This window comes from Protomyctophum parallelum (genome assembly GCF_964188405.1).
Source record: "Protomyctophum parallelum genome assembly, chromosome: 3".
Classification (NCBI taxonomy): domain Eukaryota; kingdom Metazoa; phylum Chordata; class Actinopteri; order Myctophiformes; family Myctophidae; genus Protomyctophum; species Protomyctophum parallelum.
Genome location: NC_139698.1, coordinates 6725862 through 6752343, shown reverse-complemented (window position 1 = coordinate 6752343; position 26482 = coordinate 6725862). Strand labels below are relative to the sequence as shown.

Below are 26482 nucleotides of genomic sequence, written 5' to 3'. Positions count from 1 at the left end.
ATATATATTGTGAAATTACATTGCAATGAATTAAATCTAATTCTAATTATTGTCATTGGAAATTGAACGGATTGGTTATAAAAACATATATAAAATAATAGGCTACTGTTGTGTGTGTGTGTGTGTATAGGCTACAACCTACTGTGTGCATATATGCACACAAAGCATGTAATATGAATGTGTATATATTACAGGAAACTCCTGTTAAGCTTTCCAACAAACTCCGGTAAACTCCCAAATTGTACCTTATACCACCTGTATATTATCGTAATGCCTGCTAAACTTAAAGGTATATTCAGTGATTTCACTTAATTCAAATATCACTTATTTTTTTGTTTTGTTGTGATAATCCTCTCTACTATAGAGTGTGCTGGCCATATAAGGAGTTCCTCCCTGTCCCCAGTTAACCCCTGGGGGTCAAAAAACCTCGTTTTTGACTCTCTATCCTGATTGGACGAAAGGCTGAGTCCCACAGCCAAAAACGAAACCTAAGGTTTTTTGAGTGAAATCACTGAATATACCTTTAATGTTTACGGGCAAATCTAGTGCCCATAATTTCCCGTTAACTTGCATGTGTAGAAATAGTCTGTAACAATTAAGTAAAAGCCTGGGATATAAAGAAAATACTTGAGTAAAAGTAGGCCTACAAAGGTATTGGTGTGGAAATGTATAAGTAAAGTACCAAAAATAGAAGGTACAAATGTCCTGTTTCACAAGTTTCCAAAAAAAGACAAAAAGTACAGTTTTCAAATAATTGTAGTGGAGTAAAAGTACAATATTTGCGGCCTCTGATGTGTAGTGGAGTGTATAAGTATAGCCTATAAGTACTGAAAAATGGAAATATTCCGGTTTAAGTAAAAACCTCAAAATTGTACTTACAGTAAGTACAGTACTTGAGTTGAGTAAATGTAGCCTAGGCCTATACTTAGTTACTTTACACCAGTGGTTTTCAAACCCTTTTCATAGCAAGGTCCATGATTATATATTCTTCTGCATTTGAGCAACGGAACCATTTGATCATGACATTTAGCCTCTCAGACCCAAAACTATAAAGATTTTGTCCACAATTCTATGCTGTATAGGAGAGATGACAGGCAACTGTTGAAATAACAATTATTCTACATTATCTAATTGTGTAGAGACTTCTTGTAAATTAACTTAAGCAATTGCAGATGTTTAACAATAATTTTACTCTTGAGAGTGTAAAATTAAACCAAATGGACCCATAACCATAAGGGTCCATTTGGTTTCATTTTACACTCTCAAGAGTTAATGATCTATAAGGGTCCATTTGGTTAACATTGCCAACATATCCATAATTTAGCTGGGGACCACCTGGAACCCCGTCACGGACCACTGGTGGTCCCCGGACCACTGATTGAGAACCCACTGCTTTACGCCACTGTGTATTTTGTCCATTGACCAATCGGGAACGAGAGAAAACAAAAAGTCCCACCACCCAGACCACGCCCTTTCCCCTTTTCCCCCCTTCCCATTGGCCAGGCGACGCGAAAGCCCCATCCTGGTTCGATGGCGCCGGCCAACGAGAGCCCTCGATGTCATATGGAGCCTTAGAAGGCCCACGCCCCCGTGTCCCGCAGAGGACGTCGGGAGTTGTGGTTCGGCGACGTCGAGATAAAACTGCAGGCAACGAAGAGAGAAACTACAAAGAGAACACATCCTGTGTGTGTGTTTGTGTCGTCGCCGCGTCTCATTATAATCAGTCTGAAAGCCAAGCCGGGAGCTCTGTCACTGTTCTACTAAACTTACAGTTATCATCATCATGGTAAGCCTGTTTCATTTCATTAGTGTCAGACCGTTTAATGACAATTCAATGAATGACACGATGACAAATTGTCATTGACAATAATACACCAGAAAGACGGAACACTTAATTTATTTAGGTCTCATTATTTAATGACGATGACGATTATATAGCATCTTTGAACCACATGTAAACCGACTTTAAGACAGATTATTGATTAATGTAACAAATTGTGTGACTTAATTGTTGTAGGTAACGTACGTGAGATGTTAAATATGACTATTTTTTTTTACAGTAGGTAAAGAGTTGATTTCTATGTTATGCTGTTCTTCACTGCATCAACGTTATTTACCGATACAGTAACTATAATGATCTAACAATTACACCGTTACATATAAAATATGAAGTCACATTGAATACGTGGTTCTGCTTGTAACAATAATAAATGTCTTTACATGTATTGATTAATTGAATACACAGGACCACAATTGAACCAAAATGTTATCCTTTTAGCATCATCATCATAGTATAATCTTACCACTTGTCTCTTTCAATATTTGTATTGGTTTTTCAGAAAATTATAAACATGCATTACATTACAAAGACGTACAAAAAGGCAACATCTTACCACTTGTACTATTTGCAAACTGTTAATATAAACAAAAGTATTCAATCAATCCAGTGTTGTTTTTGGCAGCAAATTTCTATTTTAGTTTTAGTCATGGTCTCTTGAATAGTTTTCACTTAGTTTTAGTCACATTTTAGTCACCTGGAATGTATTAGTGTTAGTCTAGTTTTAGTCGACTAAATGTCATGCAATTTTAGTCGACTAAATCTACAGTTGATTTAGTCGACTAAAATGTGTTTTGACAGGCCTTGATGTCGTTGTAATGACATATTTTACACTTTAGTTGCATGCTGAAAATAGCAGATATACAATCTCACAATGCGACGCGTTGTGATATTGTAGATCTGCTATTTTCAGCATGCAACCCAGCATAACACTGGATCTCTTGTCCACTAGACCCTTACTAACATTTTAGTCTAGTTTTTATTTGTTGACGAAATTGTCAGTATATTTAGTCTTAGTTTTAGTCATCATAGATTCGTTTTTATTCAGTTAGTAGGTCCCATGTATCACCCGGGTCCGTGTTTCACGTCGACCCACAATGAACGTGACACCGCGGATGCTAACTAAGCTAATAAAGCAGCTAATCCTCCTTCCATCCATCTGTCCTCCTTATTGTTATTGTTACGAATATCGTGTCATCATGGAGGCTAACAGGCTAGCCTAGCAGGCTCAACTCAGCTCAGTGCAGGTTAATCATTAAAAGTGTCCCGTATACGTTATAGTTATTACAGATTATGACAGCATGATGTGACAACAACGTGACCTTTATTATTGTATGAGATGAGACGCTGGTTGTGGCTGCTCCCTCTGACCACCAGAGCCGCTTCCATCTTCTCCTGCTGTCCTCCTCCTCCTGTACTGTACAGCTCCTCATGTCCTCCTGTACGCTACAACAGCTGCTGTCCTCCCACTGTAAGCAGTGTGTCTCTGTTATGGGAGTGCGTGGGACTATAACCCATTCTGACCTGAGATCAGATTCTAAAAATGTCAGTCGTTCTTCGATTTTTCAAAAATAGCAGACCTACAAGCTCGTAGCGCGCCACTCGGTGGCGCGCTATGAGCTTGTAGAGCTGCTATTTTTCAATAGCTAAAGCATAACATGATGCTAACACCAAAATGGGTTCCTGTTCAGAATGGGATAATGCATGAATTGAGTATGAAACAATAATAAGGACCCCAATGCAAACAAACAAGCCACTATATAGGCTTTCTTGGGCTATATTTAATCCTTTTTAGCAGACCTTGTATTGAACTGTACTTTCCTGTGCTTTTTGTTGCTGTTATAATAAAGATGGATTGATTGATTGAAGTAGCTATTAACACTAACAGTTTGCAGAATTACACTACATTTCAAGCACAACTCGATACAAAAACTGTTAACTGTGGATGACACCCTAATGACACTTGTTTAGAAATAGAATAGGGTCCACCATGTTCAATTCAGATCAGAAATCAGGAAGTATTCAATCAACAAAAATCACAAAGTCCATAGCCTTGGCTGTTCGTTAACAGTGCTAAACAAACATTAAAAGTCCATAACCTTGGCTGTTCGTTAACTGTGCTAAACAAACATTAAAAGTCCATAGCCTTGGCTGTTCGTTAACGGTGCTAAACAAACATTAAAAGTCCATAGCCTTGGCTGTTCGTTAACGGTGCTAAACAAACACTAAAAGTCCAGTAGACGTGGCTGCCACGTGACGTCACGTTTAGTACTCTTAAACAAACATTAAATAGTCCATAGACTTGGCTTCCATAATGTCCGGAAGCCAGACATATTTACAGCGCCCCTCACAAAGCACATCTGTGCAGTGCAGAGAGAGACGGAGTAATCATTTGAGTCGGTACCATGCATTAGAGTCTTTTTTTGATTGAAATATTTATTAACAGTTTGCAGAATTACAGTACATTTAAAGCACAAACTCAATACAAAGACTGTTAACTGTGAGTGGACGACCCAATTAAGCATTACACTTGTTTACAACAGGGTCCACCATGTTCAATTCATCAAAAATGCAGGGTTAGGCAACCTGCGGCTCTAGAGCCACTTGCCATGTGGCTGAATTCAACCAATTCAGGACGGGGTGTTTTTAAGCATCATGTTATACTTTAGCTGTTGAAAAATAGTAGAACTACAAGCTCATAGCGCGCCACCGAGTGCTGAGGCAACTAGCGGCACTCAGCAATTTTTCGCAAATCTTTGAATATATATTCGTTCAGAGCGAAATGTAATGGGGAAATATGAAACTGTGCATTCACACCACTAATTGTAAATTGCATATCCTGATGTTTAGTCTAACTGGGTGTGAGTACTAGGCCTCTCTCGACTTAAGGCCTATTCATAGTCTGGATTTTCGGTGGTGAGGTGACCACCGCTCCGGTGGTGAGCTGAAATAACGTTGAGCGGTGGTGAGTAAAAACAGAGAGAAGGGCTGGGGGCGGTGGCGGTGGTTTGCTCTTCACCGTGGCTCAGTGACGTCATGTTGTAGTTCGGTGGTCACCCCACCACCGTAAATCCAGACTATGTATGAGCCTTTAATCAACCGTTTTCGCACATCAATAGGCTTTTGTTATGTATGACCAAAGTGTCGGTGAGACTCAAGATTCTCAAGAGATACTCAAGATTCAATCAATCAATCAGACGGTTCCTGGACTCCAGCTGGGTAACGACACCAGCCCAGCCTCTGTCTTTGTATAGGTCATGTTTATTCATCACAGTTTATTCAAACCCATCCAGGGTTACTAGACCAGTGTTGTTTTCGTCGACTAAAACTAAGACGAAAAATGTTCGTCGACTACCTTTTTTCACTGACTAAAACTAAATAAAAACGAATCTATGATGACTAAAACTAAGACTAAATATACTGACAATTTCGTCAACAAATAAAAACTAGACTAAAATGTTAGGAAGGGACTAGTGGACAAGGGATCCAGTTTTATGCTGGGTTGCATGCTGAAAAAACAATCTCGCTGCGACGCGTTGTGAGATTGTAGATCTGCTATTTTCAGCATGCAACCAAGGTGTAAAATATGTCATTACAACGACATCAAGGCCTGTCAAAACACATTTTAGTCGACTAAATCAACTAGATTTAGTCGACTAAAATCGTTTGACATTTAGTCGACTAAAACTAGACTAAACACTAGAACATTCCAGGTGACTAAAATGTGACTAAAACTAAGTGAAAACTTAGTGAAGTGAAGACTAAAACTAAAATAGAAATTTGCTGCCAAAAACAACACTGACTGTACTAGACTCCGACCACTTGTCATTTTGGTTTGATTTGTCCCATTGTCTGATATGGAGAGTAGCTGTCTGGTCATGTGACCAACAGTTACTCCTCCTCCTTTGAGTAAGACTGTATAAAATTGACATACATGTAATTGTTATTTTGTTCTAGAGTTCAGTCATCCGACATGCTGGAAGACGGTTGTGCTCTAGAGATCTCTATTACATTGAACTGAATGCCTCATCTCATCTTGTCCTCACCTTATATTTTAGTTTTAAGTGGTCTTGTGTTAGTATAATTTCCATCACAGAACGTTTTTAACTCAAATCTTTGCTGGTCCCTCCCTGGAACAAAGTGGTTGAGCACCGCTGACATAGGAAGTAAAACATGGGTTTTTTTAGAATCGGCCTCAGGTTAAAGATGTTCCTCATTTTGAGAGGTTCCCCCCCTGTAACCCGCCTCAAGGGGGTCCGTGGACCCCACAGCACTGCTCTACAAACAGGACTAACCCCTCCCCCTGTAACCCGCCTCAAGGGGGTCCGTGGACCCCACAGCACTGCTCTACAAACAGGACTAACCCCTCCCCCTGTAACCCGCCTCAAGGGGGTCCGTGGACCCCACAGCACTGCTCTACAAACAGGACTAACCCCTCCCCGTGTGTGTGCCTCCTCTACGTGGACCCCACAGCACTGCTCTACAAACAGCACTAACCCCTCCTCTCCGCAGGGCGACGCCGTCACCAACGGGACTCATTGTAAGAAGGCTCTGCTGTCAGACTCTCAGCTGTTCCAGGACCAGTTTGACGAGCTGGTGGTAGAACTCACAGAGAGAGACCTGACGGACCCGGCGCTGACCGACGCCCTGACCCGACTCCGAGAGGTGAGCCGTGTGTGTGCGTGTGCGACTGTGCGTGCAATGCACGTCTCGTTATCTTTGACACATTTTTTATCCCAATTTTGTACTAAGCGGAGGAAAATACACTAACAAGGATTAAAACAGATCTCCCCCCCCCCCCCCCCCTCCCGTTTGCTTCCTGATTACACCCCAGTTTCAAAATACTTTCATTCGAAATGGAGAGTTCTGACTGATATACAAGTTATACGAGATATACAAGTTCTGACAATAATATAGCCCTAGTTCTGACTTTGTTATAAAATAAAATACGAGATCTTTGCCACAGTTCTCATTTAATCTATCCACCGTAGATGAAAATACTGTGCATGGAGTGGCCTCTGTGTTTAAAAGAAGTCAGGGACTCGCACAACATGCACATTTAGATCTAGCATTGCTAATCTGTGCCTGTATAAATGCAGGACTCTTGTTAGGTAAGGGATAATTTACTGACATTGGTGCCACCCGGTGGAACAGCCTGGACACTGCAACCAGACTGACTTTAAACTTGAGATCTTTGTCAGCAGCAGTCAACAAAAGCATGGCTGATGGAAAAGGTTGGGTCCCGTTTGGGTGTAGGGAGATTTAAACTTTAGGAAGCGTCGTTTGGTTTTTTGTTTTAATGCAATCCTTCATCAAATCAAACAGTTACAGGACAGATCAGAGAGATCTAACTGTACTGTAGTCTTCAAGAATAAACAACATAAACATAGGGGTAAACCAGTAGTATCATACAGTAATAGACCTACTGTAAGATAAAATACCAAACAGGAGATTTAACAGCTGGGGATTGACAATCTACGATGGTTAACCCTAGAAAACTGAACATACATACATACATTTGGTTACACCATCACTTTATTTATTTAATCTTTATTTAACCAGTGTGCACTGGCCAAGAGAAGAGGCAAATAAATGTTACGCAGCTCTGCCAGTAACAACAAATACAGGCCATGACAAAGACAAACATAATGACATCTGTAATACCAAGAACCTACCAGTGTTGTTTTCGTCGACTAAAACGATGACAAAAAAGTGTTCGTCGACTACCTTTTTTCACTGACGAAAACTAAATGGAAACTAAATGAAAACGAAGCTACGATGACTAAACTGAGACTAAATATAGTGACAATTTTGTCAACAAATGAAAACTAGACGTTAAATGTTAGGAAGGGACTAGTGGACACGAGATCCAGTATAAGTCATTTTACACTTGGTTGCATGCTGAAAATAGCAGATCTACAAGCTCATAACATGCTATTTTCAGCAAGTGTAAAATCAGTCATTACAACGGCATCAAGGCCCACTAAAATTCATTTTAGTCGACTAAATCCACTGTAGACTTAGTCGACTAAAATCTCGTGATATTTAGTCGACCAAAACTAGACTAAACACTAAAACATTCCAGGTGACTAAAATGTGACTAAAACTAAATGAAAGCTATTCAAGAGACTATATGACTAAAACTAAAATAAAAAAGTGCTGCCAAAAACAACACTGGAACCTACTACCAGGGAGGCTCAGAGAGAGTCTAAGTAGCTAACCGAATACAGACTAATAAAAAGAACAATAAGAACAATACATCATGAAACTACTAACCTAATATAAAACCAAGATCACAGCATTTGCTAATCGTCAAAGCAGGAGCAATGGCTGGAGAGTGTGCCCAAAGGCAATCCTCTTAAAAGTCACTAGGGGGATCAAAGAAGCCCATTTTAACCCATTTTGGGTGGGAACCCCTTTTGGTGTTAGCATTACGTTATGCTTTAGCTATTTAAAAATAGCAGATCTACAAGCTCATAGCGCGCCACCGAGTGGCACGCTACGAGCTTGTAGGTCTGCTATTTTTGAAGAGCGAAAGACATTTTTATAGAATCTGATCTCGGGTCAGAATGGAAAACTGTCAGGATGTAGAAGACATTTTTAGAATCTGATCTCGGGTCAGAATTGGTTAATCTGGTCTGTAGATCGTTCCACGCCCAGGGCCCAAAAAAACGCACGTTTTTCTTTCCCTGTCTCAGATTTGGTGTTGGGTACGACATATAGCGCATCCAGGCGTTTGATCTGAGGTTAAGCGCATTTTGGACTAGTTCACATTTTGAACAAATGAAATATGGTATATTTTTACCCAATGTAAAATATTCCATAACAAATATTTCTCATCAAAATATATTGAAGTACAGCAATACAACTTGAGCTACTCTTCTATGTTATTTCAGCAAGATGTTTAAAAAAAATCATAGGGGGGCAAAATCTGTGAAAAACGTGGGTGTTATTTTAAAAAAATTCCTAAAATGATGAAGAATATACAATCTATCAACAGTAAAACATCTACTGTTAAAATACACTAGTCTATCACATGAGTCCACTGAGTCCACTGAGTCCACTGTCAGCAACCTACAGTGAGATACAATACTCAGCATCTCTCTCTCGCTCTCTCTGTCTCTCTGTCTCTCTCTCTCTCTGTCTGTCTCTCTCTCTCTCTCTCTCTCTCTCTCTCTCTCTCTCTCTCTCTCTCTCTGTCTCTCTCTCTGTCTCTCTGTCTCTCTCTCTGTCTGTCTCTCTCTCTCTCTCTCTCTCTCTCTCTCTCTCTCTCTCTCTCTCTCTCTGTCTCTCTCTCTCTCTCTCTCTCTCTCTGTCTCTCTGTCTCTCTCTCTGTCTCTCTCTCTCTCTCTCTCTCTCTCTCTCTCTCTGTCTGTCTGTCTGTCTGTCTCTCTCTGTCTCTCTCTCTGTCTCTGTCTCTGTCTCTGTCTCTGTCTCTGTCTCTCTCTCTCTCTGTCTCTGTCTCTCTCTCTCTCTCAGGTTTTGGTGTACAACTCGCCGGGAGGCAAGAGGAACAGAGGGCTGTCTGTGATTGGCTCGCTACGGGAGCTTGTCCCGCCCACCCAGCTCACCCAGGACGCCGTGCAGAGAGCGCTGCTGGTTGGCTGGTGCATAGAGCTGGTGAGACCTATTAACCAATCAGAAAAGCACCCTGGTGCGCGCGCACACACACACACACACACACACACACACACACACACACACACACACACACACACACACACACACACACAAAGCTGTCTTTGACTGCCAATATTGATTCAGACTGTATGTCACTAGCCTCGAAGACTGCAGGCGTTTTGTTTTCAAAAGAAAAAGCCTGTCAATTGACCATATAACAGACCGCGGCCAGCAAGGTGGCAACTAGGTGCAACTTCCCATATATATTGAACCCATTCTGGGTGGGAACCCATTTTGGTGTTAGCATCATGTTATGCTTTAGCTATTCAAAATAGAATTTTGAAAAAAAATTGAAAAATCGAAGACACGTTTAGAATCTGATCTCAGGTCAGAATGGGTTAAAAATGAAACTGTCAGGATGTAATAGACATTTTTAGAATCTGATCTCAGGTCAGAATGGGTTAAAAAGTCGGAAGTGTGGAAGACGCGCTACGTCACGCTGCCACTCAAGTGATTACTGGCCAATCACAGTGCATCTTTTCCGGGACTTACAGACCTGAACATGCGCTCTGTGACGCACGCTCATGCTTATCCGAACAGAAAAGATTGTGTTTAACCACGTTAAACTCACCAACATTGCAGCTGTATGTATGGAAAGCTTTTCTATCTGCAAAGTGTTTGTTTCATAATAATCCACATATGTTATGAGTGTTTGAGTTTGGAAGCGCTCGTTTTCAATAAAGCAACGTCCTGCCTCCTCCTGCATTATGTGCAAGTTCAAAACAGGTGGTACTGTATGCATGGGCTGTTGTCTGTTGAGTGATATCCAACGAACGCTACCAAACTCACTCAACACTCATAACATGTCTACGGTGGATTTATTATGAAACAAACAGTTGCAGATAGAAAGAGGATAATTCAATCTTTTCATATAGATGCAATGTTGGTGATAGCACTTTTCTGTTTGGATGTATGGGGCTGTCAATGGGAAATTGCAGCTAGTTACCACCTTGTTGGCAAGATGGCTGCCGTCCGTTTCTATGCCCAGAAAAGCATAGGTCTCTTTCAGGCTAGTATATGTCACTAACTGCCTCCGGATTCAGCATGGACTTTTATTCTGAAGACCTACCTTTTTACCCATGTTCTTTCATGTCATATGAAAGCAGGGAATCGTAGCTTCAAAGGAACATGTTGGCTGTTCAGTTTGACCCACCAGTTTTGGAGATATGGCTTATAGAGTAATGTCTTGCAGAGAAACAGCGAGTTGAGAAAACAGGCTTGAAAGGTTCACTTCTGTGGACCTCTAACATTACACCTAGCTACATGTTTAAGCATTATTTTCATATTTACATGTCAATTTCAGCTCTGGCATTTATTTCAGACATGCAGTTTGCAGTTTAAGGCTAAGCACATAAATCTTATCTACTACTGAAAACCACCTTTATCTCTCTCTCTCTCTCTCTCTCTCTCTCTCTCTCTCTCTCTCTCTCTCTCTCTCTCTCTCTCTCTCTCTCTCTCTCTCTCTCTCTCTCTCTCAGCTCCAAGCGTTTTTCCTGGTTGCTGATGACATCATGGATGCATCCGTCACCCGTAGGGGGCAACCTTGCTGGTACAAGAAGGTTGGTGCAATAAACAATAATAACAACCAATTTAATATGATCCTGAAATATATTCATAACAAATAATGAGACTAAATGGCTGCTCTGAAATGGTTGTGTGTTTGCAGGATGGCATTGGATTGGACGCCATCAACGACTCCTTCCTGCTGGAGGGCGCCATCTACAGGCTGCTGAGGAGACACTGCAGGGAGCAGAGCTACTACGTCAACCTGCTGGAACTGTTCACAGAGGTGACGAGAAGAACAATTCACCCAAGAGTTTGTAATGATAGTAAGGGTCTTTCTGTGTGGAGTTTGCATGTTCTCCCCGTGTCCCCTAGGGTAGGTACCCTCACAAAAAACATGCAGTAATCCTGGTCACTAAACTGCCTCCCCCTGGCCAGCCTGATAGAGGGGAAAGGAACTGGTTGGACTAACATGTTCCTTCCACGCGCTACGTCCAACCAGGGAAACTCCCCCCTGTCAGGTGTAAAGGAGCAACTTGGACACTCAGGCATGAAGGAAGCATGAGTTAAGTCCGTTGCTCTCCCCTTGTCCCCCATATATGGGGACTAGGTTGGTGGAGGGTGTGTAGAGCCCAGGATCACATTAGATCATATATGTCAAACTCAAGGCCCGGGGGCCAAATCAGGCCCGTGAATGAATTATCTTTGGCCCGCGGGATTATATTTAATTAGTATTAGAACTGGCCCTCTGGTATATTGCACGGACCACTTTAATACTACAAGTCCCACAATGCACTGCGAGTGCATTGTCACACGTGTATCGAGGGCCCGCAAGCGTCTTCTCTTCACTATTGATCAGCAGTGAAAGTATATCACTTGTGGTCAAATTTCAGCTATACGGTACCCTCTCCCCAAAAATGTCCCGTGTGTTGAAACACAGTCCGGCCCTCGACTTGTACCAATTTCTTTATTTTGGCCCACTGTGTATTTGAGTTTGACATCCCTGCATTAGATGATTGACACAGGGGTGAAAAATGGTTTACAAAATCGTGGGATAAAAAATATATTTTTTGAGTAATGATAGTAAGGGGTTAAGTGCCTATATCAAGCACACCTCGACAGGGCCTGCATCGTGAGCGGGATCCCGCGCTACCCGCAGGTCCCAACGTGCGGGATTTAAATACCTGCGGTAATACCTGTAATTAATCAGTGCTATTAAACGCCCTTTTACATCTGTGTGTTGGTTAAAAACCATATTGAACCAAAAAGCGCTTCGACAAAAAACTCCTAACTCCACTTGAGTTGGATATTTCTTCATTTCCTGAAAAATGGTCATTTTGGAGTTGGTGTTTTTTTTTTTTAAGACAGAGATTTCTGTATACATTAGCAAGATATGAATATGTCTACATGCAGAGGAGAACGTAATTTTCACTACTGTGCTATGGAGTCTCTCCCTCCCTCCCTCATTCGCTGTCATGCTGTGCGCAGCTCGTCGTGATACAATATAAGCGTAATATATTCCTATAATAATGTATGTCCCGTCGCAATACATACACTGTCCCTCATCTTTATCAATACATACACTGTCCCTCATCTTTATCAATACATACACTGTCCCTCATCTTTATCAATACATACACTGTCCCTCATCTTTATCAATACATACACTGTCCCTCATCTTTATCAATACATACACTGTCCCTCATCTTTATCAATACATACACTGTCCCTCATCTTTATCAATACATACACTGTCCCTCATCTTTATCAATACATACACTGTCCCTCATCTTTATCAATACATACACTGTCCCTCATCTTTATCAATTCATACACTGTCCCTCATCTTTATCAATACATACACTGTCCCTCATCTTTATCAATACATACACTGTCCCTCATCTTTATCAATACATACACTGTCCCTCATCTTTATCAATACATACACTGTCCCTCATCTTTATCAATACATACACTGTCCCTCATCTTTATCAATACATACACTGTCCCTCATCTTTATCAATACATACACTGTCCCTCATCTTTATCAATACATACACTGTCCCTCATCTTTATCAATACATACACTGTCCCTCATCTTTATCAATACATACACTGTCCCTCACCTTTATCAATACATACACTGTCCCTCATCTTTATCAATACATACACTGTCCCTCATCTTTATCAATACATACACTGTCCCTCATCTTTATCAATACATACACTGTCCCTCATCTTTATCAATACATACACTGTCCCTCATCTTTATCAATACATACACTGTCCCTCATCTTTATCAATACATACACTGTCCCTCATCTTTATCAATACATACACTGTCCCTCATCTTTATCAATACATACACTGTCCCTCATCTTTATCAATGCATACACTGTCCCTCATCTTTATCAATACATACACTGTCCCTCATCTTTATCAATACATACACTGTCCCTCATCTTTATCAATACATACACTGTCCCTCATCTTTATCAATACATACACTGTCCCTCATCTTTATCAATGCATACACTGTCCCTCATCTTTATCAATACATACACTGTCCCTCATCTTTATCAATACATACACTGTCCCTCATCTTTATCAATACATACACTGTCCCTCATCTTTATCAATGCATACACTGTCCCTCATCTTTATCAATACATACACTGTCCCTCATCTTTATCAATACATACACTGTCCCTCATCTTTATCAATACATACACTGTCCCTCATCTTTATCAATACATACACTGTCCCTCATCTTTATCAATACATACACTGTCCCTCATCTTCGCCATAATATGTGAGCAACTCCACACACATAAACAGACCCTATCTCGCGCACGCCCGCTGATCACTATCTCACTCCGTTTCATAATGTCTTTGGATCTCAATGGAAATGTATAATGTAGCATCACAATCATACATCAAAGCAAAAAAAATAAGAAAAAAAAACTCACTGGTGTGTATGTCTCTCTCTCTCTCTCTCTCTCTCTCTCTCTCTCTCTCTCTCTCTCCCTCTCTCCATCCCCAGACAACCTTCCAGACTGAGTTGGGTCAAGCTTTGGACCTGATGACCGCCCCTCCTGGTCAGATAGACCTGGACAGGTTCACCATGGACAGGTGAGACATACTATAGTAACTATACTATGGGGCCGTGTGGCATGCCATGCAGGGAGACATAGTTTACTGAGACAGACTATACTATGGGGACATAGTTTAAATTGTTAATGTTGTTTCTGTCGGGCAGAAACCTTATCTCCATATTCTAACCTTTTTGTGTGTTGCGTATTGTATTTTCTAAATGAATGCCTTACTTGTCCGTTCTACAGCATCGCACAAAAGTATAAAAAAGTTGCAGATCCTCAATGCTTGAAATGCGGTGCAAATCGAGGTGTTTTGTGCTTGTCGATCTGCTATTTTATTTTAACTACTTTTGAATTTGAAAAGTAACCGTTTTCGGACATAATCAGGTTTCCTTCCCGACAGTGACGATAGAAAAAAATGGGGGGAAAAAATCCACATTTGATATGATATCAACTTCAAAACTCTCTGCCAGTGAATGCCCTGTAACATGTTTAATTTATTTATTGAATGATTTTAAAATCATTCAAGAAAATAGTGAAATGATTTGAACTGTTGGTCTACAGTAATTTTATTTTGTCGCAACACGTGTGTAACGGACCTGTGTTTTAATGTAATGACCACATTGGAAATAAGCTGTGTTTTATCCTTTTGGACAGCTTATGTACAAATATGTTGTGTATACTATACAATGTATTTTGTCAATAAAGATGTCAATTAATCATATGCTTCTTTCAGGTATAAAGCTATTGTGAAATACAAAACTGCATTCTACTCTTTCTACCTGCCGGTAGCAGCAGCTATGTATATGGTAAGTTCATCTGAATAGAAATGCAGTAGTAGTTTTAGTTTATTTTGGTCCTAAAATTAACAGAATAATATAAGCAGTACAAAATAATAATTTAAAACATAGGTGAGGGAAGTGCGAAGCATAGCTTATTGCTCCCACCCCCTTTCCATCAATACTAAATATCATTCAATAATCTATTCAATACTTGTATAACTAAATCTGTGATATACAAATGAATATTACACACACGCACAGACCCCCCCCCCCCCCACACACACACACACACACACACACACACACACAACTCAACTCAACTCAACTCAACTTTATTTATATAGCACATTTAAAACAACCATAGCTGCCACAAAGTGCTGTACAGTACATAGGTAAAAACAGTAAGTAAACACATAGACTAAAAACACAGAATACACACCTAGTGAGATCCCGCACCTTCTTCATCCCTGTAGCTCATTAAAATCATGTCTTTGAGCTTAAGTTTAAACATTTTCATGTTAGCACATCTTTTTTTAACTCCACCGTAAAACCATTCCATAATCTCACCACAGAATCGGAAATGCCAAAAACTTTTTCTGGTTGTTCGTCTAAATTGAACTTTAAAGTTGCAATTTGATTTAGTCCTTTAACCCATTCTTGGCGGGAACCCATTGTGGTGTCAGCATCATGTCGTGCTTTAGCTATTGAAAAATAGCAGATCTACAAGCTCATAGCGCGCCACCGAGTGGCGCGCTATGAGCTTGTAGGTCTGCTATTTTTGAAAAATCGAAGAGCGACTGACATTTTTAGAATCTGATCTCAGGTCAGAATGAAAACTGTCAGGATGTAGAAGACATTTTTAGAATCTGATCTCAGGTCAGAATGGGTTATAATAATTATAACCCCCCTCCTGGTCTCTAAACAGTTTCTGTATGTTACCTGGTCGTAACATATTGTTCGCTTTATACATTACCTGTGCTGTTTGGTAGTCCACAATGTCAATACATTGTAGACATTTTGACTGTCTTTGTCGGTACAGTATGCTCCTGATAACCCACATTGTGTATTATTCAAATTGCTCTTTTTTGTAGGGTTATTACTGGTTTCAAAGATGTTATGTAGTTATTTCCCCAAACCCTCTACACATTACTGCAAATAGGGCAGGACTGTGTGGAGTGATTTCTGGTCCAATACCTTCCTAGATTTGCAATACTTCTTGATACCTTGTTCTGTACATGTTTTACATGTGCTTTCCAGTTCATTTGTTCGTCAATTTGTACCTTAACTTGTGTGTTTGTCGTGTTATTGCCAAATAGCATTATTTTTCTCTTTTTCATGTTTAATGATAACCTGTTTCTGTCAAACCATATTTTTAATTTACTCATTTATGTATTTATATACCCTCCTGTAATTGAATTATGTTATTTCCTGAGCAAAAAATATTTGTCATGGGCAAAAAGCACACACTGTAATAAATTGGAAACTTCACTATTATGTCAGTCTGCCCACAATGACTCATGGGATTACAAAACAATGCCATGATGACGCACAGTGGTTTCAACCCTTTTCATATCATGGTTCCATTCTTTATTCGGCATCTGAGTCACGGCCCACCATGAGATTTAGCCTCTCAGACCCAAAACTTTGAATATTGTGTTAACTTGTCGTCTAATGCGATTTCCGTCCACAATTCCACGCCGTCTTGCTGTGGTACCATAGGAGAGATAACAGGCAAACATCAAAATAACGGTTTTTCTACATTCTCTAATTGCGTAGACTTCTTGTGAATCAATTACTCTGGAGAGTGTCAAATGAAACCAACTCCATCATTCTCAGTAGCTTCGGACCACCTGGAACCCCCTCAAGGACTAATTAACCCATTCTGAACGGGCACCCATTTTGGTGTCAGCATCATGTTATGCTTTAGCTATTTAAAAATAGCAGATCTACAAGCTCATATCGCGTCACCGAGTGGCGCGATACGAGCTTGTAGGTCTGCTATTTTTGAAAAATCGAAGAGCGACTGACATTTTTAGAATCTGATCTCAGGTCAGAATGGGTTCATCAGACCAGTGTGTGTCCGGCGGAAACCTCGTATGAATCTGATCTCAGGTCAGAATGGGTTAATGGTGGTCCCCGGGGCACTGGTTGAGTGCTGATCTAACATATGATGCAATCAATTACAGAGATGAATCAAAATATCCCACAGATTTATTATTTCACACCAGTGTTGTCTAGTCACTAGTGCGCTTGATTGTGAGCGAATGGTTTCATAATGAAAGTGTAAAAATTTGATTTTTTTCTTTTTCAGGCGGGAATCGACAGTGAAGAGGAGCACAACAATGCCAAACACATCCTGCTGGAGATGGGAGAGTTCTTCCAGATTCAGGTTCATAGAACACTCATAGAACACTCACAGAACACATAGAACACTCACAGAACACATAGAACACTCACAGAACACATAGAACACTCACAGAACACATAGAACACTCACAGAACACATAGAACACTGGAGATGGGAGAGTTCTTCCAGATTCAGGTTCATAGAACACTCACACTGTCATCTTCACCACTGGTTCATAGAACACTCACACTGTCATCTTCACCACTGGTTCATAGAACACTCCTTCATCACTGTCATCTTCACCTCCACTGGTTCATAGAACACTCTCCTTCATCACTGTCATCTTCACCTCCACTGGTTCATAGAACACTCGCCTTCATCACTGTCATCTTCACCTCCACTGGTTCATAGAACACTCGCCTTCATCACTGTCATCTTCACCTCCACTGGTTCATAGAACACTCTCCTTCATCACTGTCATCTTCACCACTGGTTCATAGAACACTCGCCTTCATCACTGTCATCTTCACCACTGGTTCATAGAACACTCGCCTTCATCACTGTCATCTTCACCTCCACTGGTTCATAGAACACTCTCCTTCATCACTGTCATCTTCACCACTGGTTCATAGAACACTCTCCTTCATCACTGTCATCTTCACCTCCACTGGTTCATAGAACACTCGCCTTCATCACTGTCATCTTCACCTCCACTGGTTCATAGAACACTCTCCTTCATCACTGTCATCTTCACCTCCACTGGTTCATAGAACACTCTCCTTCATCACTGTCATCTTCACCACTGGTTCATAGAACACTCTCCTTCATCACTGTCATCTTCACCTCCACTGGTTCATAGAACACTCTCCTTCATCACTGTCATCTTCACCACCACTGGTTCATAGAACACTCTCCTTCATCACTGTCATCTTCACCACCACTGGTTCATAGAACACTCGCCTTCATCACTGTCATCTTCACCTCCACTGGTTCATAGAACACTCTCCTTCATCACTGTCATCTTCACCTCCACTGGTTCATAGAACACTCTCCTTCATCACTGTCATCTTCACCTCCACTGGTTCATAGAACACTCTCCTTCATCACTGTCATCTTCACCTCCACTGGTTCATAGAACACTCTCCTTCATCACTGTCATCTTCACCTCCACTGGTTCATAGAACACTCGCCTTCATCACTGTCATCTTCACCACCACTGGTTCATAGAACACTCTCCTTCATCACTGTCATCTTCACCACTGGTTCATAGAACACTCGCCTTCATCACTGTCATCTTCACCACTGGTTCATAGAACACTCGCCTTCATCACTGTCATCTTCACCACTGGTTCATAGAACACTCGCCTTCATCACTGTCATCTTCACCACTGGTTCATAGAACACTCGCCTTCATCACTGTCATCTTCACCTCCACTGGTTCATAGAACACTCGCCTTCATCACTGTCATCTTCACCTCCACTGGTTCATAGAACACTCTCCTTCATCACTGTCATCTTCACCACTGGTTCATAGAACACTCGCCTTCATCACTGTCATCTTCACCACTGGTTCATAGAACACTCGCCTTCATCACTGTCATCTTCACCTCCACTGGTTCATAGAACACTCGCCTTCATCACTGTCATCTTCACCTCCACTGGTTCATAGAACACTCTCCTTCATCACTGTCATCTTCACCACTGGTTCATAGAACACTCTCCTTCATCACTGTCATCTTCACCTCCACTGGTTCATAGAACACTCTCCTTCATCACTGTCATCTTCACCTCCACTGGTTCATAGAACACTCTCCTTCATCACTGTCATCTTCACCACTGGTTCATAGAACACTCGCCTTCATCACTGTCATCTTCACCTCCACTGGTTCATAGAACACTCGCCTTCATCACTGTCATCTTCACCACTGGTTCATAGAACACTCTCCTTCATCACTGTCATCTTCACCACTGGTTCATAGAACACTCTCCTTCATCACTGTCATCTTCACCACCACTGGTTCATAGAACACTCGCCTTCATCACTGTCATCTTCACCACTGGTTCATAGAACACTCTCCTTCATCACTGTCATCTTCACCTCCACTGGTTCATAGAACACTCTCCTTCATCACTGTCATCTTCACCTCCACTGGTTCATAGAACACTCGCCTTCATCACTGTCATCTTCACCTCCACTGGTTCATAGAACACTCTCCTTCATCACTGTCATCTTCACCTCCACTGGTTCATAGAACACTCTCCTTCATCACTGTCATCTTCACCACTGGTTCATAGAACACTCTCCTTCATCACTGTCATCTTCACCACTGGTTCATAGAACACTCTCCTTCATCACTGTCATCTTCACCTCCACTGGTTCATAGAACACTCTCCTTCATCACTGTCATCTTCACCACTGGTTCATAGAACACTCGCCTTCATCACTGTCATCTTCACCACCACTGGTTCATAGAACACTCGCCTTCATCACTGTCATCTTCACCTCCACTGGTTCATAGAACACTCTCCTTCATCACTGTCATCTTCACCACCACTGGTTCATAGAACACTCGCCTTCATCACTGTCATCTTCACCACTGGTTCATAGAACACTCTCCTTCATCACTGTCATCTTCACCACTGGTTCATAGAACACTCTCCTTCATCACTGTCATCTTCACCACCACTGGTTCATAGAACACTCTCCTTCATCACTGTCATCTTCACCACCACTGGTTCATAGAACACTCTCCTTCATCACTGTCATGTTCACCTCCACTGGTTCATAGAACACTCGCCTTCATCACTGTCATCTTCACCTCCACTGGTTCATAGAACACTCTCCTTCATCACTGTCATCTTCACCACCACTGGTTCATAGAACACTCTCCTTCATCACTGTCATCTTCACCACTGGTTCATAGAACACTCTCCTTCATCACTGTCATCTTCACCTCCACTGGTTCATAGAACACTCTCCTTCATCACTGTCATCTTCACCACTGGTTCATAGAACACTCTCCTTCATCACTGTCATCTTCACCACCACTGGTTCATAGAACACTCGCCTTCATCACTGTCATCTTCACCACCACTGGTTCATAGAACACTCTCCTTCATCACTGTCATCTTCACCACTGGTTCATAGAACACTCTCCTTCATCACTGTCATCTTCACCACTGGTTCATAGAACACTCTCCTTCATCACTGTCATCTTCACCACTGGTTCATAGAACACTCTCCTTCATCACTGTCATCTTCACCTCCACTGGTTCATAGAACACTCTCCTTCATCACTGTCATCTTCACCTCCACTGGTTCATAGAACACTCTCCTTCATCACTGTCATCTTCACCTCCACTGGTTCATAGAACACTCTCCTTCATCACTGTCATCTTCACCACCACTGGTTCATAGAACACTCTCCTTCATCACTGTCATCTTCACCTCCACTGGTTCATAGAACACTCGCCTTCATCACTGTCATCTTCACCACCACTGGTTCATAGAACACTCGCCTTCATCACTGTCATCTTCACCTCCACTGGTTCATAGAACACTCGCCTTCATCACTGTCATCTTCACCACTGGTTCATAGAACACTCTCCTTCATCACTGTCATCTTCACCTCCACTGGTTCATAGAACACTCGCCTTCATCACTGTCATCTTCACCTCCACTGGTTCATAGAACACTCGCCTTCATCACTGTCATCTTCACCTCCACTGGTTCATAGAACACTCGCCTTCATCACTGTCATCTTCACCACCACTGGTTCATAGAACACTCTCCTTCATCACTGTCATCTTCACCTCCACTGGTTCATAGAACACTCTCCTTCATCACTGTCATCTTCACCTCCACTGGTTCATAGAACACTCGCCTTCATCACTGTCATCTTCACCTCCACTGGTTCATAGAACACTCTCCTTCATCACTGTCATCTTCACCTCCACTGGTTCATAGAACACTCTCCTTCATCACTGTCATCTTCACCTCCACTGGTTCATAGAACACTCGCCTTCATCACTGTCATCTTCACCTCCACTGGTTCATAGAACACTCTCCTTCATCACTGTCATCTTCACCTCCACTGGTTCATAGAACACTCTCCTTCATCACTGTCATCTTCACCACTGGTTGTGATTTAGGCTGACCATCTGACTGGTCTCCATCTAAAGGGGTGGTGGGTGAGGATCAGCTGAGTCGCTGGTGGAGAACACATGTCAACACCCGGACACGTAGTATTACACATACATTCTGAAGTTTATTACACACACACACACACACACACACACACACACACACACACACACACACACACACACACACACACACACACACACACACACACACAGAACAGTGGATCTATGACGTCCCTAGCAGATTTTAGAAACAAGGATATGAACGGGAACATGCATGCATCTCATATAATTTCGCACATACAGTCAGTCTCTCTGATACAGTAGTGGACGGTCGTCATATCACGGGTATCAACATGCTAATGCAGATGAGATGACACTCACCATCACGTGCCAACTAAGTCACCTTGTCCCTAGTGATAAATCGTTGCTGTCGAGACCCATTTTGTGTGTCAGAGACCAATTTGTATGGGCCACGACTCGAGTAAAAACCCCCACGGTATTTCTCCTCAGAAGCGTTTATATTGTAACCTCGACACGGCATCATTTCAGTGCTGTTTTTCTAAGCGGTGTGTACTATGTGTGTCTCGCTGTAGGACGACTACCTGGACTGTTACGGAGACCCGGCGGTTACCGGGAAGATCGGGACGGACATCCAGGACAACAAGTGCAGCTGGCTGGTGGTCACCGCCATGGGGGTCATGACCCCGGAGCAGAGGGCAGAGCTGGAGGTCAGAGTTCACCTCTATGTTGATGATCGCCTCTCTCTAGACTGCCTTTCTTCTCAGCCATAGTTCTCTGATGGTTGAAGATGTGCATGCATTTGTTCATTTTGACAGCACGTTTCTTTTGACGTAGTTCGTACCATTTTCCATTTTCCATGTTCTATCATTTTAATCATCCGAAATGTTTTAAGCTCACAATGTGTCTCATCTCATCCTTTCTCTCCATCCACTACCATTGAAATATGGTGTTTTTCAGTTGCTTTGTATTATACATAGATAGATTTTATTTCAATAAAAGGAGTACATACAGACGTACATACATTAATATCCACTAGTGGTACCGAAAAGGTGAAGGCAGAAGCCGAGGCTTATTGCGCCTACCCTTGTTTGAACATCATTCAGAATACACTAAGCAGAGTATTGATATTCTGTGCATTCAATTCTCATTTTAAACTTGGTGTCAGTAAAAAGGCATATCATGTTTATTTTAACATAAACGAGGCAGAACCAGGGTGGAACAAGGCAGAAAGAGCCTGCTGGTTGGTCAGTCAGGGACCAATCACGGCCAATGGTCGTTTTATCCGGTCGGGAGCGGATGATATATCTTACATCATGTTGTAGTCATTGTTTTGTAGTCATCGGGCCGGAAACCCTCAAACAAGAACTTCCTTTCCCTCAAACTGGAAGAATAATTTCTAAAATACAAAATAAATATAAATGTGTGTGTTTTCCAGAGACTATTTAGCGTCTGTATACCTTATTTCTTTTTTTATCCCACAGGGTAATTAGATTTGCACGCTACGGGAGAGCGAGTAACGCTTTTATTGGGAAGGTATTATTCCAGGCAGTTGTGGTTCAGGAGGCAGAGCAGGTCGTCCAATGATCCCTGGGTCGGCGGTTCGATTCCCGGCTCCTCCTCCTGTCCACATGTGGAAGTGTCCTTGGGCAAGACACTGAACCCTACATTGCCTCTAATGAGTCGGTCGGTGCTAGCTTGCCACCATTGTTGTGGGAAGTGAGGACGCTGGCGTCGACTGTTCGCCGCTTCACCTCCCACTGTATGAATGAATGAACCATTGTAAAGCGCGTTGAGCACTTGGAAAAGCGCTATGAAAATGCAATTCATTATTATTATTATTCCTTCAGTTTGAGGGAAAGGAAGTTCTGGTTTGAGTGTTCTGGCCCTGATGACTACAAAACAATGACTACAACATAATCATAAACTCAAAAAGGAATGCTGTGCCCAGGCTATTGCAGCATAGGCAAATGGAACTGGATGAAAAAAATGTGGCATACAAATTATATATATATATATATATATATATATATATATATATATATATATATATATATATATATATATATAAAGTGAGAACATTACTTCCACCCCTGCTGAACGCTGGTCCTTTTCTTTTCCTAGGCGTGTTACGGTCGCCATGACACGGCCAGCGTGGCTCAGGTGAAGGCTCTGTACGAGCGTCTGCAGATGTCTTCTCTCTACCACCAGCACGAGGAGCAGAGCTACCAGCGGCTGCAGAAGCTGATCGCCCGACACGCCCAGAACCTCCCGCACCAAGTCTTCCTCAGCTTCGCCAAGAAGATCTACAAGAGGAACAAGTGACGACGCCAAGATCGTTGTTAAAAGGCATATTCACAGTCCAGTTTTCAGTGAAGAGATGACCACTGTTTGTTAGTAAAAACAGAGAGATGTGTTTGGGTGAGCGGTGGCCACTGTTTGTTAGTAAAAACAGAGAGATGTGTTTGGGTGAGTGGTGGCCACTGTTTGTTAGTAAAAAGAGAGAGATGTGTTTGGGTGAGCGGTGACCACTGTCTGTTAGTGAAAACAGAGAGATGTGTTTGGGTGAGCGGTGACCACCGCGGCTCAGTGACGTCGGGTTGTAGTTTTTGGTGGTCACCTCTTCACTGAAAACTGGATTATGAATAGGCGTATAGATGTATAGAATGTATTTTTTTTTAATAAGAGGGAAGGTTGTTATTTTCAAGGTTTAAAGGTTTAAACCAGGCTGTAGAAGAGCTGCTACTGAAGGGGTCTAAAGTAAGTGTTTCTAGACCTTTGAAGAATCCCTTTTTTAATACCTCAAAGAAAAGAGAGGCCATTTCTGCATCAAAAGTCATCAACAAACTATACAAGCTGGTCAAACATTGGCCAAAGATGCAAAAATAGCTACCGGTATCTGCTATTTTCACAATATTTACCTGTGAAAACCGAGTCAAGCTAATTGTAATGCCTCAAACTCCTACAATTCCACGTGCTTGATTTGAGAATCACTGTTCCAGCAACACACTCTAGCACATAAACATAAGACATTTGCGAGATCTACTGTCGCAGTGCCCATTTAGGAGACCATTTTGTGTACCGTTTCACCCCTACAATTTAGGCATTTAGCAGACGCTCTTAATCCAGAGTGACTTACATTAAGCAAGAACAAAAAAGCATGGGAATACATCACATAAAAGCATTTATCATGAAACATGCGTAAACTAAGAAAGTAAGTGGAATATCCATATAATGAAACTACATATAAACTAAAACTATACATATATACTACTATGCTATACATATGTACATATGTACTATGACGTGCTATGACTACATACAATGCAATTATAGTGCTGTCTACATGCTATAAGTCTGTATCAAATGCTATCTAAGTCTACAGAAATGCTATCTAAGGGGGTAGGGTAAGTGCTATGGGCCATGATGGAGTCTGAAAAGACTACGGCGGAAGTTGGGAGTGATGCTGCAGTTCTGACTGCAATGGGAAGTGCACCCCTAGTGGCAAAGCGTGGGCTTGGGGCTATCTTTAAGCATCTTTGGCTGTAGTTCTTCTCCAGGCTTGTCCCCTTGGTGAGACGAGTGAAAGCTAGGAACGAGTTTAGGTCTAACCAGGTTAAACTAGTAAAAGCTAGGAACGAGTTTAGGTCTTACCAGGTTCACCGGTCTTCCCCACTTCCAGTCTATGAACTGGTGCTAGGCCTGTCACAATTATTACATGATCACACTTATTTGAGATAATCACAATGATCTTTTGCATTATTTAAAAAAAATAGTTGATCCACAAGCTTACAACAACACGTGTTGTACATTTGTGGAATATTTACGCTATTTTGTACATTGTTTGGAAAGACAATATTTAAAAAGAAATAGGAAATGTGTCAATGATTTCTTTGTATATTTAAGCTATTTGTCATATCTACCCTAGTGTGCAATTATGTGATTACGAAGCGTAAAAGGCCAACGGAAATATACATTTGTAATGTTCCAATGTTCAATGGAAAAAAACTAATCGTTAATCGCAATTATGTGTGACAATAATGGCCAATTTAAACGTGTAATCATGGTGACAGCCCTAGACTGGTGCGTGTTCAACAGAATGAAAAGCAGCAGTGGTTCTCAACCAGTGGTCCGTGGTCATTTAGGGGGTTCCAGGTGGTCCCCAGCTAAATGATGGAGAGTTGGTTACCAACCGAAGTCTACACAATTTAGAGAGTGTGTAGAAAACTTGTTATTTGTCTCAATGTTTGCCTGTTATCTCTCCTATGGAATACCACATCAATACAGCATGGAATTGTGGACAAAGTCTTCTCCAACAACAATAAAATATTGTATGCTTTTGGCTCTAAATCTCATCGAATGGTGGTCCGTATCAAATGCACTTTGATATGAAAAAAAGGTTGATCAAACCACTGTGCTAGTGGAAATGCACAGCTATGGTAGTGGTACTGTCTGTATCCGAGGGTAAAATAGCTGATCAATAGATAATCAGTCTGGACAGATAATCTGGATGCTGTTCCGGTCGTGGTGGTGGACTTTGAAGACAGAGGAGTGCAGGCAGGGGTCAAAGGTGAAGACAGAGGAGTGCAGGCAGGGGTCAAAGGTGAAGACAGAGGAGTGCAGGCAGGGGTCAAAGGTGAAGACAGAGGAGTGCAGGCAGGGGTCAAAGGTGAAGACAGAGGAGTGCAGGCAGGGGTCAAAGGTGAAGACAGAGGAGTGCAGGCAGGGGTCAAAGGTGAAGACAGAGGAGTGCAGGCAGGGGTCAAAGGTGAAGACAGAGGAGTGCAGGCAGGGGTCAAAGGTGAAGACAGAGGAGTGCAGGCAGGGGTCAAAGGTGAAGACAGAGGAGTGCAGGCAGGGGTCAAAGGTGAAGACAGAGGAGTGCAGGCAGGGGTCAAAGGTGAAGACAGAGGAGTGCAGGCAGGGGTCAAAGGTGAAGACAGAGGAGTGCAGGCAGGGGTCAAAGGTGAAGACAGAGGAGTGCAGGCAGGGGTCAAAGGTGAAGACAGAGGAGTGCAGGCAGGGGTCAAAGGTGAAGACAGAGGAGTGCAGGCAGGGGTCAAAGGTGAAGACA

At 41.9% G+C, this 26482-nt stretch overlaps 1 protein-coding gene across 2 annotated transcripts in view; it reads left to right on the top strand.

Moving 5' to 3' along the window:
- Positions 1-1716: 1716 nt before the first annotated feature.
- Positions 1717-26482, top strand: part of fdps (farnesyl diphosphate synthase (farnesyl pyrophosphate synthetase, dimethylallyltranstransferase, geranyltranstransferase)) — a 25127-nt gene continuing 361 nt past the window's right edge. Inside the window, exons 1-10 of one of the 2 annotated variants that reach the window (XM_083760964.1) lie at positions 1717-1786; positions 6350-6502; positions 9317-9457; positions 10996-11076; positions 11184-11306; positions 14064-14152; positions 14852-14924; positions 17209-17286; positions 21984-22118; positions 23533-25978. In XM_083760964.1, coding sequence (XP_083617090.1) covers positions 1784-1786; positions 6350-6502; positions 9317-9457; positions 10996-11076; positions 11184-11306; positions 14064-14152; positions 14852-14924; positions 17209-17286; positions 21984-22118; positions 23533-23733 — 1077 coding nt within the window. In that variant the 5' untranslated portion in view covers positions 1717-1783 and the 3' untranslated portion in view covers positions 23734-25978. Of the gene's footprint in view, positions 1787-2981; positions 3309-6349; positions 6503-9316; positions 9458-10995; positions 11077-11183; positions 11307-14063; positions 14153-14851; positions 14925-17208; positions 17287-21983; positions 22119-23532; positions 25979-26482 lie in introns of those variants that run through there. The other variant, XM_083760963.1, reaches the window with a different exon arrangement.